At 40.1% G+C, this 21,630-nt stretch overlaps 1 protein-coding gene across 2 annotated transcripts in view; it reads left to right on the top strand.

Moving 5' to 3' along the window:
- The window catches only part of LOC126291775 (uncharacterized), a 133,398-nt gene that overhangs the window by 70,840 nt on the left and 40,928 nt on the right, over window positions 1-21,630 (top strand). For both annotated transcript variants that reach the window (XM_049985464.1, XM_049985463.1), the window contains exons 13-14: window positions 931-1,141; window positions 9,155-9,243. In XM_049985464.1, the coding sequence (XP_049841421.1) occupies window positions 931-1,141; window positions 9,155-9,243 (300 nt within the window). The remainder of the gene's footprint in view (window positions 1-930; window positions 1,142-9,154; window positions 9,244-21,630) is intronic.

The following is a 21,630-nucleotide window of genomic DNA, read 5'->3' as shown; positions in this document are numbered from 1 at the left end:
TCCCAATCTTGCCCCTTCTGGCTATCACTTATTTGGTCCACTCAAACAAGCATTAAGGGGCCATTAATTTGCCTCGGACAAAGCTGTGAAAGAAGCAGTGCATTCCCGGCTCACAGCTGAACCCAGAACCTACTTTTATGAGGGCATCAGGAAGCTTGTACAACGATGGACCAAGTGTGTTGAAACGCAAGGAGACTATTTCGATAAATGATGTTCTTTTAAGTTTCCTCTTTGATTACAATAAAATTTTATAACTAATTTGCGGATAATAATTGACTTATCCTCATATAAATCCAGTGTAGCCAGTGTTAATTATATAATAATAGTTGAAGCTGTTGCCACTGTTTGTTCCAGAGTGGCAACATCAATTTTGCTGACGAATTTAGTGAATTTTTTGCCGTCTTGTTGAATGTTTACGTTTGAAGCTCTTTGCCCAGGTATGACTGGCAAAAGAATTGAATTTTTTTATGGCAGATTTAGGAATGTGACTGCCATTTTGCTTTGTATTGATGTTCTCTTTCATCTCTTGTACATAACAGCATCGTCCATTCTGAAATCGAACCCTTTTTCGGTGTTGACGAACACAATTTTGTCATTTCTTGTGCCACCTTGTTTTCTATTTCTTTCCTCCAGATTTGTAGATTATCTGCCTCCTTCCCTCTTCCCTACCCCCAAGATTGAGAAGCTTGATTTTAATGATGAGAACTTTTATTTTTGATGAGGATCAGCAAAATCAGTGACTTTCTTGTTATCAGCCAATGATACAAAAGGAAGAGAGCATCTGGCTCAGGAATATTCTTTAGAATTGTACTTCATCTTAACAGTAACAAATAGTGAATCTTGAATTTGTGGTAGTTACTAGAACTTTGGAAAAGAATCACCGTACCGGGCAAAAGCTGTGCCGGGTGTTGAACGTCACGGGGTTTGCAGGTACGTCCACGTTGGGCCCAAGCTGTGCAGCCTGCTGCTGCCGCCAGCCAATGAGGGGACGTGCGGGGGTGACCGGGAGGGGGCGGCGCGTCAGCTGTGGCACCTGCTGTCACTACCGCCCTCTGTCACCCTCATGCTGTGTGCCAACTCACTGCAGCCGCCCGCACCGGCACTGCCTTCCAATGTGGTACTCGTGCAGTATGGCTTCCAGGTATGAGTTCTCTCCCTCACTCCCTGCCACTCCACTGTAGGGATATCATTGAGCTGACTGTTATAACCCCTCAAAATAACCAGTTTCTGAAATAACTTACTTTCAGTTTTTTATTCCTATTATTTCCTGTAATAAATCGAGAAATCGAACAAAGATTGAAAAATGTTTGATTCATTTTGGAGATACACAGAATCAAAACATTAAATTAAATAAGCGAGTTAGGGAAAACTTGTGTCTCTCATCATTTGCCGTTTTTCTCAGAAAGCGATAAGCGGTTGAATACTAGAAAGAATCATCATTATTCCCTTATTGATTCTAATTTTTTTGAAACTCTGCTCAAAAATTATGTTGTAATCAAGGATCATAATACTTTTCGACATTACGAATAGTCTATGCTAAAGGGTGAAAAGTTGGAGAACTCTAATTTTCTTGTTGATTTGTCCATGTTCAAAGGCTACAAGCAGATAAAGGCATATTACATAGACACAGATCAGCTACTTACTACTTTTTTTTTTTTTTTTTTTTTTTTTTTTTTTTTTTTTTTTTTTTTTTTGCTTTCTCTTATTATTTTATAGAAAAGGCAGACAAATGTTTAGTCTTTTGAAGCAAATGAAGCACTGTACTTCATTGACATCACTTCGTAAAATATTTCCAGGCTAGGGTTGATAGCATTCTCATACACGACACACTTGACAAAGACTGTGAGAAACAATCATACAGACTGAAGTGGTAAGTCGTGGACAGTGCATGTACATGCAGACAATCTAATAGGTCACACCACATGCTAACAGGTTCACTATTGTCTTAGCAATGCTGTGACAATTCTTAAGCTTTGTCTTTGTTGCTCGTTTCTGTCCGCATAATTTTTTTTTTTTTTTAATTGCTTTTCCCATTTCCTATAAAAACAGAAAATTTCAAAGCAGTGCAAATTTTATGAATAAAAGTTCCACATTTCTAAAAGGTTTATTTAAAAATGAAAAAGTATAGCACTGCTACCAAGGCTACCTGATGTTTCGATTTTTTACTTGTTAATTAGTTAAAAAAGAAAAAAAAACACTTCCTATAACCGAGACCAAATAAATACTGAAAAGTATTGTCTATTCAGAACTAAAATACTGGATCAATTTTAACCGGTCAGTTATTCCCATCCCTACTCCACCAACCGAAAAGTACTGCTCTACAGAACTAGTAAACTCCATTCTCGGCCTTGTCTCATCACGTTTCAATTTTCGCATTTGATTAGTATGTGCATAAAAGAGGAGTGGATCTTGGCACTAATAGCTAGGGGTATTATATTTGTAGTGGTAACTGTGTGTGCAACTGCTTAAGGGCAATTTCTTAGCATTGTGTTGTCGCATCTCATTTGCTTAAAGCCTTTCGGGGTAGGTATTCCACCTCCTGTTTGTAGCTTACAGAGGGATGCATTGCATGCTTACACATTTCATCCGAATTATGTCCTAGACTCTGGATTTTATTTTTTATGTACAACATAGTGCCAAAGGTGAAAATTCCTATGAAGCCCATAGGCATCAAATCAAATCCTGACTGAAAGTGAGAAAAAGATGAAAACCGTCCACACAGTCACATCCCCACTAGTCACAATGTGATGAATAAGACTAAACACATGTTGCGGGACTGGAATAAAGGAGGACTCAGAAAAGGAGCACATATCAGCAGCAATTTTATGTATGGCGCCAGAATTGATAAACTATTTATCTAGCAGCTACTGACACTGTGGCCTGAAAAATGAAGAATTTGTCCATTATTATTCTTGAAGTACTGGTACACTGAAAGAGGTGATGATTTGATGTATTTACCTCACTCATACATGAACGAGTACTCACAGTGTCAGCACAATTCTGACACGAGCGTGCGTCTCAGCAGCAGACTGTGCTTGCCTCTTGGCCATAGTTTCTTTTGTTTTAGTAGTATTGACTCTACTCAGATTTGTCGTTTTCGGTAACTGTAGATTACATTAGAAAGTCCAGCTTCATCAAAAGTGTGAAACATGAAGTGGGATATGGTGGAAAAACACACACACACACACACACACACACACACACACACACAGTTCTCAATTGCAGTGCCCTTATTGCTGTTCTACCTATGGAGTCTGAGATCAATTATGGCATCTTACACCAGATAACTCATATACTGCAATATTTGAGAACAGGAAGCACAACGTATTTAAAGTCACAAATGGAACTGGCCTCCCCCCCCCCCCCCTCCCCTCCCCTCCTTGCTACTACTACTACTACTACTACTACTACTACTACTACTACCACCTTATGAAATAATTTCTTCTATATTGTTAGACACGCTAATTAATTATTTTCTGATCATTAGAAAAAGGTACTTTGGGCCACAGGACTGAACTATACAATTGAATCCAACTAACTCAATTTTCCTTAGATAAAGAATGCTCTCCCTCTGTGTGATCGTCAGAGACGACAGACCAATCGGCAATATTTGTACTGTGCAAGGTCTTGTGTAGAGTGTTTAGAAGAAAAATTAATCTTTTTAAATAGTTGAGTCAGAAGTTTTGGCATACAATGTCGTTTTTAGATGTACATAAATAAAATTGAAATAACGTTTTGAGACATTATAGTTTTATATTGCAAACAGAAAAATAAAATTAATTGCTGTCTGAGCAATTGTCGTCCACAGAGACCCTGGCAGCAAACTGTGGCCACACCATATTTTAACAGTCTCGGATGAAGCGAGTCTGTGACTTACCCCGAGGGCCGAGCAGTGCTGTGTGCGAACACAGGTGTGCTGTGGCCTATAGGCTGGTGACTGCTCTGAGAAGCAGCGAGCAGAGCAGTGCTTAGTGGAGAGGAGCGGAGCGACTTCATTCTTTCATAACACAGAAAATGAGTGCGGAAACTAAACTTGAATTACACAGAAAGGATAGTGTGACAAAGAAAAGGGAAGTGAAATCAAAATTATTCAATCATGAAAATAGAACTAAACAGCATGAAGTAAATCTTAAAAAGTTCAATTTGGATGGTATTTAAGCCCATAGCGAATGGCGGTGGGGAGAAAAGTTAATTTTATTTACTATGTGCTAAAAATTTATATTTGTTCTAAAGTGTCGAGTGGCATTTCGCACATTTTTCACCATCTCTCCCTCTCTCTCTCTCTCTCTCTCTCTGTGTGTGTGTGTGTGTGTGTGTGTGTGTGTGTGTGTGTGTGTGTGTGTGTGTGTGTGTTAGAAAATCATTCCTAAACCTGCTCAGGAGATAACTGTCGATAAATGTGTGGCTATGTGTGGATGAGACCTAAGGTTGTATGGAACCATAGGGGGTGAAGCTTTTTTGGATCTTGTTTGGACATTACCTGACAGTGGAGTGACTTCCGGAAAAGTATCCCACATCCATGTTGCGGCATGTTGCAGAAAGTGGTAAAGGCCTAAGAGGTGTACAGGGATAGGCAAAATAATGTGTACTTACTTTGGAATGGTGTATTAATAAAGGGGTTGGACCCCCACTTGCCCGTAATACACCTGTGATTCTTCTAGGAATACTGTCATATAATGATTGTATAGTCTTCAGTGGAATGTTATGCCACTCTTCGATCATAACCTCTTCTAACTCCTGTAGTGGTGAGGGAGGTGGAAATCTGCTCTGGAGTCTGTGCTCCAATACTACCCTCAAGGGTTGGATAAAGTTATAGTCCGGGGACTGTGCTGGCCAGGGAAGACACTGCAGTTCAGTTGGATGCTCCTGATACCACTATTGTACTGTCTGTCCTGGCTGTGTGAATGGGTGCATTATCATCCTGAAATATGGCATCATGGTTGGGAACATTTGAATCATGGGGTGCACCTGATCACCTAAAACGTTGACATAATTGTTGGCTGTAACACGGACTTTGAGAGTGATGATGGGATCAGCAGGATATAATGATATGGCTGCCCACATCGTCACACTCCCACCTCCACGCTTAACTATTGGAATCAAACAATCAGGATTTTAGCTTCTTTTGGTGTTCTCCAGACGTAAGGTCTCCCGATGTTGGAAATAACGAAGGCAAAAAGCTATTACATCCCTAACTCCGCCCAGAATATACTTGCCTATTTATTCTGTGATAGGAACATTTTTCATTCTGGTTCTCAGTTTTGACTCTGCCATAATTTTGACAGATTGCCGTAGCTCAGCAGCAGGTGTAGATTTTTGTTGACTCGGGCAATGACTCGTTCGGTATAGGTTTTTTTATTGTCTTTCAAACTGTGTTGCTCGAGTTGGGTGTTGTTAGTCTGGCTCCACTATGGTTACCTGCGTGGTATGGTTGAACAAGTCCAGTATAGCCCACTGTGTTAAGGTCACAAGCCTGCAGGAGGATATTGTTTTATTTTCTGTTTTCAAATTTTTTATTGATTATTATTTTATTTTATACCCTTAATTTTTTGAACTTAAAATATTCATTTATCTACATTGATGCAAAGTATGAGCCCCCCCCTTCCTCATAAAATCGAAACAAAGGAAGATTTTTCAAATGGTTAAAACTTTTCTTAGGCCGAGGTCTGATACACTAGATTTGTTTTGTTGTGGTCCATATGGTTTTCTAACTTGATGTATATGTTGAATTCTTTTTACAATATGTGTGCTGTATTGAATTCCACAACGTATACTTCAAACTAGGAAACCACATGGACCGCAACAAAAGAAATAGCCATCTACTGGAACTTATGTAAGAGAACACAACTATTTTAATTATATATAACAATTAATTTAATATATTAAAGAAATGCAACCACTTCAGCATATTTTTGTTAGCAAAACAACTCAAATATTCTTGTGCAGTGTGGAGCAGACGACATGCTGTTGGGCAAAACATCGAACAAAAAATATTAGCCATTTGAAGGCATACATGGTAGCCCAAAACCAGTTATGGTACTAAAACAAAACATTTAAAAAGTATTTATGGCTTGTTGTGTCATTCACCAACTACCATTAATGGTTGAAGAGTTCAAAAGATCTAATATGGACGAAATAACATTGAGTATCATGTTAACAAAAGTAATGCATGAAGTCATTATCATTCATTATGCCCATTTAAAACCTATCTAACATCTGTGAATAAAAACATCCTTCAGTGAGGGCGGAATGTGTGTGCTCATTAACTATTGGTGAGGCACGTGAACCTCCTCGGTAGTGTGGCACATCATCCATCTACCTAGGGTTACCCGAGTTGCCATGCTGCCCACCCTGTGCAGTGGACTGCAATGGGGCGAGGCAGCCTAAAGTAACGGGCTGGCAGGCAGCTGCGCCGAATGCAGTGGGCCGTGCCCGAGAGACCCACATGTCTGTTGGGCAAAACATCGAACGAAAAATATTAGGTGGGCCACTCTGTGCTACTCTGAAACTAACATGCAAACATTATTTACTCGGTATTGTATTGTGATAATTGATAAAGAGACTGATAAGGATGAAATCTTGCACCCATAAGAACATTCCCTGCTTCACTGTGACCCTATTGGAGTGAGTGATTGAATGTTGTTGTTGTGGTCTTCAGTCCTGAGACTGGTTTGATGCAGCTTTCCATGCTACTCTATCCTGTGCAAGCCTATTCATCTCCCAGTACCCACTGCAACCTACATCCTTCTGAATCTGCGTAGTGTAGTCATCTCTTGGTCTCCCTCGACAATTTTTACCCTCCACGCTGCCCTCCAATGCTAAATTGGTGATCCCTTGATGCCTCAGAACATGTCCTACCAACCGATCCCTTCTTCTGGTCAAGTTGTGCCACAAACTTCTCTTCTCCCCAATCCTATTCAGTACTTCCTCATTAGTTATGTGATCTACCCATCTAATCTTCAGCATTCTTCTGTAGCACCACATTTCGAAAGCTTCTATTCTCTTCTTGTCCAAACTATTTATCATCCATGTTTCATTTCCATACATGGCTACACTCCTTACAAATACTTTCAGAAACGACTTCCTCATACATAAATCTATATTCGATGTTAACAAATTTCTCTTATTCAGAAATGCTTTCCTTGCCATTGCCAGTCTACATTTTATATCCTCTCTACTTCGACCATCATCAGTTATTTTGCTCCCATTGAATATGGGAATGAAAAATAGCACACCGCCTGGTTCATACAGTCATCTGCTACAGGGGAGTGGAAGGAAAGCAGAGTATGAAAAGAATCAATTGGGTTAGGTGCTTGGCACAATTTTAGATAACTGAGGTACCCAGTAAATGTTCAAATTGTATTTACTGAATGTGTATTTTCAGAATAATTATGTGTACCTAGTGTAGGGATAGCAGTTGTCACCGAAACAACCAGTTTTCCGTATATTGTTCCTCCTTCCCTGTCTGCCAACGTTAGTTTAATCTGAGTGTTAAAAGCAATCAAAATAACTGATTTATGAAATAACTAGTTTATGGTATTTTATTCCTTTTATTTCCTGTACTAAACATAGAAATTGAACAAAGATTGAAAAATTTTGACTCCCTTAGTTTCAAGACAAATAGATTCAAAATATTAAATGAAATAGGCAAATAAAAGAAAACTTAGTCCATCCACAATTTGCTCCTTTGCTGGAAAAGTGATAAGTGGCTGAATACTACAAAAAATCACAGCATTATCCTGATGATTTTAATTTTTATGAAACTCAGTTCAAAAATCATGTTATAATCAAGAATCATACCATTATTTGGGCATTATGAAAAGTCAGCGCTAAAGGGTGAAAACATAGATCGAAGAAATCTATTTTTCATGTTAATTTCTCTGTTTTCAAAAGCTACAAGCAGATAAAGGCATATTATGTAGACACAAGTAACAGATCGTTCACTTTCTAGTTTTATTGTAAACTATGAATGAATTGTTAAGTCTTAAGTTTTCTCCTTATATGATGCTGTACATTGTTAGTGTCTCCTACCTTTCATAATCTTTTGACACCACACTCCATAAAGCACTTCCAGAGTAGCGATGGTGCCATTCTGTAATACAGGCAGTGTCTGATGACATCATTGAGAAAGTACTGTGTAGACCATATGAGGCAAGTCTCTCACATTGCACGAGCATGGGTAATATCCAATAGTGCACACCACATGGCAACATGTACATTCTTCTCTCAGTCAAGCCGTACCAATTCTTAAGCCATGTGTTTGTTGCTTGTTTTTGTAATATTGTTACTAAAATAGCACTCATCACTGTTCCAATTTTCCATAACACAGTCTCTCAAAGCAATTTAAATATTATAAATACAAATTGTTGTAAATAAAGTTTTTTTTAAACATAAATGTTAGCATTACTGCTATGTCTGAGACCAAACAAATATAGAAGTATATAGTGTATTCAGAACCGAAATAAACAGTTTCGTTTTCAACCAGTCGGTTCTTCCTATTGCTAGTACCTAGATAAGTTTGTCTCAGTTTTCATAGTTTGTTAAGGCCAGCACTGTACTTAGTCTCCACTGAGTGTATCCTAAATATATGAATGCCAGTTTATAATAATTATTCTGACTCTATTCTAGTGATTTGCTGAGACTTGACTGTTTGTGACTATGTCCCTGTGGCGCGACTGCAAACATTCTGTACCGATTACTGTAGGCGACTACAAGATATTACTCCATGCATGCTGAATGGTGACTGTAAGGAGGTTTTAAGAATTGTTAAACTACAGGACACCTGCATATTCAATAACGACATGATGGAATTTTAAGCAGTACTGTCATGCATTAGATAACTGGTTATTTGGATTACATGTTGGCTATCAATCTACCGTGTTTTTCTAGTAAAGGTTACATTTTTGGGTACAGAAAAACGATGGCTACAGAAGTTTGAGTAATCACCCTGAAAAGGGGGGGGAGGGGGGGGCAGCAGAAGGATAGGTCATGCCAAAGGACAAAGGTTATCAGTGCTCTTCCTTTTTCACCTGAAGGAGAGACCTCCATTCTCAGTAGCGTGAGAGTTTTCATTTACACCTGCAGCTGCGACACTTAGCAAGCAGTCATTTTTATATTTCATTGCAGTTTGTTTCTTCCTCGCACTTGATTGCAGGCCGATTACAACTTCGTGGATGCCGCCCAGGATTACTACGCCAGAGGTGTAACTATGTGCCTGTGTCCGGGAACAGCTAGTTGGAACAGGTCAGTACTAGTAAGACACTGTAGGCAAATTCCATATTGTGTAGTTCTGACCACAAAATATCTTTGTACAGAAAGAAGAAAACTGAATATTTTGTGATTGGTTAGAAAATAAAAATACTGGATGACTTCTTTTCAAAATGCTGCTTTATTTATACATTGTAATGACTTCAGCTAGTTACTGTGATTTTCGAACGATCATCCCGTTCTTCTCTTCTAAGAGGCTGCGAGATATAGCAGATGGCAATGGTGGAATAACCTTATCTCGAAATTTGAAAGAAGAAAGTTAAAAGATTAAACAATTCATGAAATATGACTTTGGGGGAGGATAGTGTCTGCAGCATTTGTTTTGCAGAAGGGGTCATGAATACGATTTTTGAGGAAGCTCACAGAGTTACTGGCACCTGTCAGTGTTGTCAGTTCATTGTAGAATTATGGAACACAATTGCAACTCAAATTAACATTTTTGAACACTGCCTTTCTTTTGTAACAGTTGACATGGATTTTGAGAGCTTTGATTACGTTAAGTTTCGTTTGCTGTAAGAAAATCTCAAGGTTTAGTTTTTTGTTTTTTTGCCGTCGTCAGGTTAATCCTCCGTAAAAATCTGTCCTCTTGATAATATCCACTGTTGTTTCCACTAGGAATGTGATCGGCTCTTTGAAAACTAACGGACTGGCACAGGTGTAGCAGTGCCAACTGCACAGGTATAGCGGTGCCAACTGCAGCCAGAGATTGCACTGGTGCCAACTGTGAAATAAATGTCTTGTGCAATGCTTAGGTTTTCGACATGTTGTCATATAGTACGGCATGCGTTCCTATGTGGGGCTGAGTGTCCAATATTTCAGTTAAAATTCAGTAGTCTGAGGTGTGGACTAGAACATGTCTCTGCTCAGACAATATCTAAAGGTTATTCTATAGTATTAGAAACCAAGATTTCTCAATGTAAAATAGTTATTTTGTGACCACTTTCAATAGTAACTAGCCATCTTCCTCAGTTTCTCAGGTCTCCCTGAACTATAAATACACTTCTTAAATAAAGAGATAATGCAGAGGCTTCCTTTACCAGGATACAGGTTGGCTGGCAGCTTTTCTAGGAGCTCTTTGCGGTGTGGGGAGAGTAGCCATGTATGTGAAAACCAGTATCCCATTTGAGTCAATTGATGTTTCAAAGTACTGCACTGAAAATGTGTTTGAATGTTGTGCAGGTGTGGTTAAATTTAGTGGAGCTAAACTTCTTACTGTTGTTATTTATAGATCCCCAGACACTGATTTCACAACATTTTTGCTAAAGCTAGAGGAGGTTCTTGGTTCACTTTATAGGAAATACAAAAAGTTAGTTAAATGTGGTGACTTCAATATTAATTGTATAAGTGATTGTACAAGGAAAAGGATGCTGGTAGAACTCCTTAATTCCTATAATCTTATGCAAACCATATTCTTTCCAACGAGAGTGCAAGAGAGCAGTTGAACAGCCATAGACAATATTTTTGTTCATTCCTCATTACTAGAAGGGCATTCTGTTAGCAAAAAGGTGAATGGCCTTTCAGATCATGATGCACAAATTTTAACTCTAAAAGATTTTTGTGCTGCATCATGTGTTAAATATAGTCATCAGCTGTTTAGGAAAGCAGATTCAGTTGCTGTAGAGACATTTGTAAACCTCATCAAGGAACAAGAGTGACAAGATATCAAAACGTTAGAAACAGTCACAATCTAAATGCAGCAGCCCATTACAAACAGTATTGTAAGGTGCTTAAAAAAGTTATTAGGAAGGCAAAAAGTATGTGGCATGCAGATAGAATAGCTAAGTCTCAGGATAAAATTAAAACCATATGGTTAGTCGTAAAGGAAGTGGCTGGTCTGCAGAGACAGGTAGAGGATATAGAATCAGTGCGTAATGGGAATGTCCATGTTACTGATAAGTCGCATATATGTACAGTATTTAATAATCACTTTCTGAATATAGCAGGTGAACTAAATAGAAACCTAGTCCCAACAGGGAATCATATAGCGCTCGTAGAAAAAAGTGTTCCGAGACTGTTACCTGAAATGCTCCTCCATGATACTGACAAGAGGGAAATTGAGTTAATAATTAAATCACTAAAGACCAAGAACTCTCATGGATATGACGGGGTATCTAGCAGAATACTGAAGTATTGTTCCATGTATGTAAGCCCAGTACTTAGCCATATCTGTAACTTTTCCTTTAGGAGTGGTCGGTTTCCTGACCGATTAAAGTACTTGGTAGTGAAGCCACTTTATGAAAAGGGAGACAGGGATAATATTGACAATTATAGACCTATTTCTATGCCATAGGTGTTTTCTAAAGTTATCGAGAAGGTTGTATATACAAGGTTACTGGAGCATTTAAATTCGCATAATTTGCTGTCAAATGTACAGTTTGGTTTTAGAAGTGGCTTAACAACTGAAAATGCTATATTCTCTGTGAGGTTTTGGACGGATTAAATAAAAGGTTGTGAACATTAGGTGTTTTCTTTGATTTAACAAAGGCTTTTGACTGTGTTGACCACAAAATATTACTGCAGAAGTTGGACCATTATGGAGTAAGGGGAGTAGCTTACAATTGGTTCGCCTCTTACTTTATGAACAGAAAGCAGAAGGTAATTCTCCGCAATATTGAGAGTGGTAGTGATGTTCAGTCCCAATGGGGCACTATTAAGTGGGGCGTTCCTCAAGGGTCGGTGCTGGGGCCACTGCTATTTCTTATTTATATAAATGATATGCCTTCCAGTATTACAGGCGATTCAAAAATATTTCTGTTTGCTGATGACACCAGCTTGGTAGTGAAGGATCTTGTGTTTAATATTGAAACATTATCAAATAATGTAGTTCATGAAATAAGTTCGTAGCTTGTGAAAAATAATTTGATGCTAAATCACAGTAAGACTCAGTTTTTACAGTTTCTAACTCACAATTCAACAAGAACTGATATTTTAATCAGACTTAATGGGCATATTATAAGCGAGATGGAACAGTTCAAGTTCCTAGGCGTTCGGATAGATAGTAAGCTGTTGTGGAAAGCCCATGTTCAGGATCTTGTTCAGAAACTAAATGCCACTTTATTTACCATTAGAACAGCATCTGAAATAAGTGACATTTCAAAACGAAAAGTAGTCTACTTCGCATATTTTCATACGCTTATGTCATATGCTATTATTTTTTGGGGTAATTCTTCTGATTTAAAAAGGGTATTTTTGGCTCAAAAACGGGCTGTTCGAGCTATGTGTGGTGTAAGTTCGAAAACCTCTTGTCGACCCCTATTCAATAGTCTGGGAATTTTGACATTGCCCTCACAGTATATATTTTCTTTAATGCCGTTTGTTGTTAGCTATATTAGTTTATTCCCAAGAGTTAGCAGCTTTCACTCAGTTAATACTATGCAGAAATCAAATCTGCATGTGGAGTGCACTTCCTTGACTCTTGTGCAGAAAGGAGTGAAGTATTCTGCTGCATCCGTTTTCAATAAGCTACCACAAGAACTCAAAAATCTTAGCAGTAGCCCAAACACTTTTAAGTCTAAACTATAGAGTTTCCTCATGGCTCACTCCTTCTGTTCTGTCGAGGAGCTCCTGGGTGCCTATGTGTTAAGAACAACATTGCGCTGTTCCTCCGGACATGCGCATTGTTCTTCATAACAACACTTTTAATTAAAAAAGTCTCCTCCCCTGTACAGGAATTACATAGTCTGTATGAGTACAGGCTGTGACGCACGAACGTCGACATGTGGAAGTTTGGGTCTGGCCGTGATTTGTATACGGATGGCCAGAGCGGTAAGGCGACCGGTCGTGTAAAGTGGGAAATCCTTGTTTGAGTCACGGTCTGGCAAACATTTTAATTTTATTCATTCCTTATGCAGCTGGTTGTTGTTAATATCGTAAGTAAGAAGACGTTTCAAGTACTCTGTAAGGCAGTCAACTTCATGTTGGACTGAGATTTAGAACACGGATCAGTACATGAATGATATCTAACGGCGTTGCGCTAAACTTCAGGCCACACCATTCTGTCAACACCCATTTCCTTCCAGTGATGCCTGTTGCATTGTAATCTAGATCGTTTTGTGGCTGTGTCAATAAGCAGCTGTAATATAAAAAAGTAGCGAAGAAGCATTCAGGATTTGTATTCTATCCTTTTTTCCCCCTAAGGTAAGTCTTTCCACTCCCGGGATTGGAATGACTCCTTACCCTCTCCCTTAAAACCCACACCCTTTCATCTTTCTTTTCCTTCCCTCTTTCCGGACGAAGCAGCCGCCGGTTGCGAAAGCTCGAAATTCTGTGTGTGTGTGTGTGTGTGTGTGTGTGTGTGTGTGTGTGTGTGTGTGTGTGTGTGTGTGTGTTTGTTTTATTCATTGTGCCTATCTACCGGCGCTTTCCCGCTTGGTAAGTCTTGGAATCTTTGTTTTTAATATATTTACTAAATAAAATATTTATTTATAATACTTTAAAACAACCTTACTGCCAAAATGGCATGTGTGTGTTAACTTAAAAATTCATAACATATTGCAGTGTCACAGTTGCTAGCACTCGTCCTACAGAAATAATGTTCACTTACTTCAGGGTGATTTCTTCTTCTGCAGTCTGGTCCACTTGCCTTCCCTCTTAAAAAACAAATGGTCTTTCTCTACTGGAAAAAGCTCTAGTAGAACCATTAGAATTATATGGAACCAATAGCTGCAAAAAATGTCTTCAGTATCACATTAACTGAGCACATGAGTAAAAGGTAGTTTGTGAGTGAAAACTTAGATTTACTGGCACTTGTTTGATACAAAAATGTTCCCAAGCCCATACTAATCTTAAGTCCTAGTTTAAACACTTCAACACAATCACAGTCACTCGTAATAGCCCGTTACCAACAGTATTACAAACCAGATTATCTGTGACAGAATGCTTGCTCAAATATTACAGTTCGACCACCACAAATGTTCAGGTTGCTGTCACAGCTTGAATAATATACCATGCGAATTTTGGTTTTTGGATTTTTGTTATTTTATTTTTCTCACACATTCATGTCCACTATGCTGCACTCAAAGGCCAAGTTTTAATCATTACTCCACAAAATTAACACATCTATTCATAGCTCCTTATATTTGCGTCAGAACATAATGATGGCTGAGCTCTGAACTGAATCCTTTGGACTAAACTAAGTAATTCTTTAGCCCATAAAATACACGCAAACCTACTGTCCTCTGATTGACTGATATACATCATGGCCAATCCAGTACTTGTATTAAACCATGCAGTCCAACATCTTTTGCATTTGACCAGTCACAGCTTTTATGAACAATTTACTAAATGAATTAATGTAGTAACTCCATAAATATAAAAAAAACTCCCTCCTTAAATAACAGAATTACCGTAAAATGTTTCTTGTTTTCCCAATCGTATGAAATGGCTAGTTGTACATTTCAAAATTCTCCTCAGAGTATAATTTCTCTGTACAACCACAGTTCTGACACTAATGAGTGCTCGGTTAATAGACTTAACAATATTCATTTAATTTCTTACTTTCCATTCTCACCACCATTCACATTAATAAACAAATTAACAATAATTAATGACAGCTGTAATAATCACAGTAACTACAGTTTTGTTTCCAAAATATATTTTAACTACTTCTGTCTGTTACGTTCTCTTATTCAACATTTGTGTGATAGGAAGTACTGTGGCTCAATACCACACAGTACGTTGCTCTACATTGGATGGTTACACTGTCCAGTCTACAGTGAGCAGCTATTAAAGATATTCCAACAGTCACCACTGCTCAGCTGATGGCATCTATCAATGTGTGCTGGGCATTGTGCCTCGCCGTAATACATCTTTGATTGACACATTTAACATTAAGATCCGTCATTTCACATAGTATGTCATTCTTTAAAAATGAGGTCAAACCATTAAAAACAAATATTTCAAGTTCTGAAATTTAAAACTTTCAAAAACTTGAAGTTGTACGCTGTAGCTTAATAAAACACATGTAATTGTATACTATCTGGCCATTTACTTGCTATGCTTATACTGCTCCAGTTCGTCAAGTATTTGGTTGAAATTCTGTAAAAACTTCATGTTACATAATTCTGTTTGTTCATTCAGTATATTGTATACTTTCTTTTAGCATGCTTGTCTGTTTCCATCTCTTCAAGTGCATCCATAACTAGTGGTTTCTTGATTTTATGTAAATTTCTAAGACTTTTCTGACGTGTAATACAGTCTGGGCAGTCCTTTTTAATGTGTGGCCATTGTGGGATTATTGCTCTGTCAGCCTAGTATCCTCATCAAGTCTGGTGTTCAAATTACATCCTGTCTGACCTCTACAAAATTTCTAGCATGTTTCACAGTTAACTTTGTAGGTGCCAGGACTTGACAAGAGGTTCAGTTTGTTGATGTGTGACCCCCCTCCAAATCTGCGTGATTCTGGTTGAGGCTATGCCAGTACCGAGGTTCAGGATCTAGAAAATTAACTGTGATGGAAATTTTATATAGAGCCCACTAGATTGACTGGGAGCACTAATCCCACAGCGGCAAAACATTAGAAAGAGGCTGCCCATGCTACTTCAGAGGCTGGTGAAGCCCTCAAAATAAGACATACAAGCAAGAAACTGTGTGTTACAGATGCACACAGGGAAATGGACGTAAACACACATGCTAAACGAGAGCAGTAAAGTATATTGAACAAACATAATTACATAGCATGAGGATTTTGCAGAATTTCAACCAAGTATTTGATGAAATGAAGCAATACATTCATAGCAAATAAGTGATCATATAGTTCACAATTTTATGACAGCTGACAACTTTATCGAGCTTATGAAACTTTTAAATCTCGCCACTTTAAATATTTGTTATTAATGCTTGGATCTCATTTTTACAGAATGACTTACTATGTGAAATGATGGAAGCCTGTGCAAGGCAAGAGACATGTTAAATGTGCTGACGAAAGATGCATAATAGTGTGGCACAGCACCGCTACATATCTCAATAGGTGCAATCAGCCGGCAGTGGTGACAGCCTGTCAGTGTACCTTTGAATAACTGTTCACTTTAGAGTGAACTGTGTCATATCAGCCTATGTAGAACAATGTACTGCGCACTATATTACGAGTTTTTATGTTTTCATACTTACGGCACTTTGAGAGTAATGTCATTTTAAATTCTCAGCATGTACAGAACCTCATTTTTGTCTGTATCTTCTATGACAGTGCTTAGATAGACTACCTGGTGAAATTCACAAAGGACTTGGCAGTATGAGCCAGTTATCAGTGTGACATTACACCCGCTGTGGGACAGACGCGTGCACTCCTCCTGATCTGAAGGATGTCTTAAAGACTTTGTATCCATTCCCGAGGCAAGCTGGCCCACTGTTGTCGTAACTGGTCTTCGATATACTGGAACTGTGATGGAGTCTTATGTTCGAGCTGGTCCCACACACATTCTATCGAGTAGAATTCTGGAAATCTTACTGGCCACAGGAGTTCTTCGACCTCACACAAACGGTTCGTAGTGAGCTGGTGCGCGATGTCCTGTTGAAAAACGGCACATTCTGTTGTTGTATGACAGATGTCATATGAGGATAGTGGATATTCGTGACATACGGTTGTGCTATCCGAATGTGAAGTCATACCTGATATCTCTCCACACTGTGATGCCAGAGTAACACAGCTGTGCCTCTCTTTCCAAAACTTCGAAGGAATGGGAACTACCTTCTGGTCACTGTCACTCTCTCTGACGATGGCCGTCTGGGTTAGTGCAGATCTACGATTAGTCACTGAACACGGTGCAACACCATCGCTCGGCACTCCACGGTACCAGTCCAAATGAAACCGTGTATGTTGCAGTGTTAACGGCAGCCTCTGCACCAGACAATATTACTGGCACATCTGCTGGAAGTCTGTTGCAGAGAGTGTTGCAGAAAGTTGATTACTTGTTGTCGGCTGGAAGGTGCAGACTTTGACACAAAATTACCTAGCAGATAATGTAGTCTAGAATATCCAGGACACCCTCTTCTAACCAAAACAGTCTGGGAAGAAGATGCCTTTCTGCTGGGTGGCAGGACAAATGGATATTATGGAGAATGAAAGGGAGAATGTAGCAGCCAAGGAGGCATGTCACCATCCTCAGTTCATTCAGTGTGCCATCCCCCTGCATGCTATCATCTCGCTGTTGAGATACAGTCTTGTGTCAATGGAAGGATAAATGGTTGGAAGTGACAGACAGTTAGCTTCATCTAGTGAAGCCCTCAACACGGCCGTAGCATACCTACTTGCAGCCACGTCGACAGCATGAGGTCCTTCTTACTCGTCTTCACAAAGGTCACAGCCCTATGACACGGGCTTCTTCTGCGGCGCGAGGACCCTCCGATGCGTGGTGCGTGTGGCATAAGGATCCCTGTGCACTACATTTTATTAGACTGTGTTTCATTTTCAGACAAGAGATTTACCAAGAGATCTGTCCACTATTTTAAATGACTTTCTAACAAATGTGGTTAGAATTTTACAGTTTTGGGAGTCATCCAACATTTTTCTCAAGATTTTAGGGAGATAGTCTTAATGTGTTGCCAATGTGACTGGCTCACCCAGTTCTTTTGTAAGTGGCCAGCTGGTCAGATTTGCCTGTGCTCTTGTTTTAGCTGCTCTATCGCTTTAGTTGCATTTTGATCGTTGGTATTCCACAGTCATATCGCGTGTTGAATAGTGATTGAGTGAGTGAATGCAAGTGAGGTGGGAGTGAGCGCATGAGTGTTGTTTTGTAGGTTTCATCCTCACTGTGTGCAACAGTTTTAGTGGGTTCATCCACATTGTTTCCTTTTAAAATATGACAGGACACAGATAACCCCATCATAGAGTGCCGATTACACACACACACACACACACACACACACACACACACACACACACACACTGTATTTTCTCTGTTAATCTTCGAACAGCAGACTATACGTACACCATTCTGGGGGAATTTCTTCCCAGTTTGGAACTGCAGATACTTGTACGGTTAAATTGTTTTCAAAATGTCGGCTGATTACAGGGTCACAGGTAGAGAATGAGCTTGTGACCAGTTCTAGCTGACTAGAGTAAAGTGGAAATGCCGAGGGGTGCAGGAGTCTAAGGCAATTCCTGTGCCTGTGATGCTTTTCCTACACTATGTTGTCACAGTATCTTCAGTGTATATGCGAGTTTGAAGCAAGAATGTCTGTTCTGGTTGCAAAATTTTAAGTGTGTCACTCTCATCTTGTTGGAGTGATAATCTGACCATGTATATTCTGTTCTCTGTTGGTGTCAGGTCTTCTATTTTCGCTTTATAAGCCAAAGGTTGAAGCAAATTGTAAACAATAAATTTTATAACTGGAACTGACATTTTTTTCTTCTGGATTTTGTTGTTTTAAATATCCTGAAAGTTGATTGAAATTTGTGCTTCTTAATTTTTTTGTTCTTACAGGTTTGTGAGCTACAGCAAGTGCAGACAGCACAAGATTATTGACCTGTGTTTTAAACACTGATACTACTTCCGTCTCACTGTCAATCCGTATTGAGTGCAATCGCCTGAGTACATCTGTGATCACCACAGAAGTACAGAGTTGCTTGGTATTTTCTTTTCATCCTCTCGGAGGCTTTCTCTCGGACAGAAAATATTCTGGTGCCTTTTTTCCTCTCTAACATAATTTGTTTCAGCTGTTTCATCTCTGTGTCGAGGTATCGTTTGCAAATGTTCATGTCAACTTTTCTTCATCCTTGTGTCAGTTCTAAGCTGTGTGTTCAACTATCTAGTAGTTAGGAAGGGGGAAAAAGAACCACATACACACACAGTCTGTCCCCCCCACTCCTCGCTCCCATCCCTCGGAAATGGGGACACAAAACGAGTGTTGCACAGATAAGTGTCTTGTCACACAACCTTTATGGCAACATGTTGTATCGCATATCACATTGAATTGGGAACTGTGCCTAAAAGTCAATGTTTGATATACACTGCCGGTAACACCACATGGTGGCCCTTGTGGTAGCTAGTCGACAGCTTCAGTGTGCGTTAAGGAGGTAAAGCTCTGTGCCTATGGAAGTGGAAGTGGGAAACCACTTTGGAAAATCTCCTGAGGTTAGCACTGAAGAACAATTAATTTCTGGAACAAATATTGATAGAAATAAGAGAATCCACGTGTGTGTTGTGTGGAAAGGGCAAGTAAAATTGTGTTTATGTTGGTGCTCAAAATAATTTCAAAATCAAGTAGTCGCATTAAGACAACTGTAGCAAAGAAAGGGAAGGTAAAAACTAGTCAGATACGAACTGATGAAAAGCACTTTGTGAAATATGAGAACAGAAGCAACCGCCGGTTGCGAAAGCTCGGAATTTTGTGTGTGTGTGTTTTTTTATTGTGCCTATCTACCGGCGCTTTCCCGCTTGGTAAGTCATGGAATCTTTGTTTTTAATATATTTTTCCCATGTGGAATATATAAAAACAAAGACTCCAAGACTTACCAAGCGGGAAAGCGCCGGTAGACAGGCACAATAAAATAACACACAAAATTACGAGCTTTCACAACCGGCGGTTGCTTCGTCAGGAAAGAGGGAAGGAAAAGGAAAGATGAAAGGATGTGGGTATTAAGGGAGGGTAAGGAGTCACTCCAGTCCCGGGAGCGGAAAGACTTACCTTAGGGGGAAAAAAGGATAGGTATATACACGCGCGCGCGCCCACACACACACACACACACACACACACACACACACATCCATCCATACATATACAGACACAAGCAGACATATTTAAAGACAAAGAGTTTGGGCAGAGATGTCAGTCGAGGCGGAAGTGCAGAGGCAAAGATGATGTTGAATGACAGGTGAGGTATGAGTGGCGGCAACTTGAAATTAGCGGACATTGAGGCCTGGTGGATAACGAGAAGAGAGGATATATTGAAGGGCAAGTTCCCATCTCCGGAGTTCGGATAGGTTGGTGTTGGTGGGAAGTATCCAGATAACCCGGACGGTGCAACACTGTGCCAAGATGTGCTGGCCGTGCACCAAGGCATGTTTAGCCACAGGGTGATCCTCATTACCAACAAACACTGTCTGCCTGCGTCCATTCATGCGAATGGACAGTTTGTTGCTGGTCATTCCCACATAGAAAGCGTCACAGTGTAGGCAGGTCAGTTGGTAAATCACGTGGGTGCTTTCACACGTGGCTCTGCCTTTGATTGTGTACACCTTCCGGGTTACAGGACTGGAGTAGGTGGTGGTGGGAGGGTGCATAGGACAGGTTTTACACCGGGGGCGGTTACAAGGGTAGGAGCCAGAGGGTAGGGAAGGTGGTTTGGGGATTTCATTGGGATGAACCAAGAGGTTACGAAGGTTAGGTGGACGGCGGAAAGACACTCTTGGTGGAGTGGGGAGGATTTCATGAAGGATGAATCTCATTTCGGGGTAGAATTTTAGGAAGTCGTATCCCTGCTGGAGAGCCACATTCAGAGTCTGATCCAGTCCCGGGAAGTATCCTGTCACAAGTGGGGCACTTTTGGGGTTCTTCTGTGAGAGGTTCTGGGTTTGAGGGGGATGAGGAAGTGGCTCTGGTTATTTGATTCTGTACCAGGTCGGAGGGTAGTTGCGGGATGCGAAAGCTGTTTTCAGGTTGTTGGTGTAATGGTTCAGGGATTCAGGACTGGAGCAGATTCGTTTGCCACGAAGGCCTAGGCTGTAGGGAAGGGACTGTTTGATATGGAATGGGTGGCAGCTGTCATAATGGAGGTACTGTTGCTTGTTGGTGGGTTTGATGTGGACGGATGTGTGAAGCTGGCCATTGGAAAGATGGAGGTCAATGTCAAGGAAAGTGGCATGGGATTTGGAGTAGGACCAGGTGAATCTGATGGAACCAAAGGAGTTGAGGTTGGAGAGGAAATTCTGGAGTTGTTCTTCACTGTGGGTCCAGATCATGAAGATGTCATCAATAAATCTGTACCAAACTTTGGGTTGGCAGGCTTCGGATTGGGAGAGAGGTTTGGAGGAAAGGTTAACTACTGAATTGGGGTGTTGTGGTTCCGGATTGTGTTGATGAGGATGCCATCCTGGTACCCATGGCTGTTCCCTTTAATTGTTGGTATGTCTGGCCTTCAAAAGCGAAGAAGTTGTGGGTCAGGATGAAGCTGGCTAAGGTAATGAGGAAAGAGGTTTTAGGTAGGGTGGCAGGTGATCGGCGTGAAAGGAAGTGCTCCATTGCAGCAAGGCCCTGGACGTGCGGAGAGAGAGAGAGAGAGAGAGAGAGAGAGAGAGAGAGAGAGAGAGAGAGAGAGAGAGAGTATATACCTATCCTTTTTTCCCCCTAAGGTAAGTTTTTCTGCTCCCAGGATTGGAATGGCTCCTTACCCTCTCCCTTGAAACCCACATCCTTTCATCTTTCCTT

This window comes from Schistocerca gregaria, chromosome 9 (assembly GCF_023897955.1).
Source record: "Schistocerca gregaria isolate iqSchGreg1 chromosome 9, iqSchGreg1.2, whole genome shotgun sequence".
NCBI lineage: Eukaryota > Metazoa > Arthropoda > Insecta > Orthoptera > Acrididae > Schistocerca > Schistocerca gregaria.
This window is presented reverse-complemented; position numbering and strand designations above follow the sequence as displayed.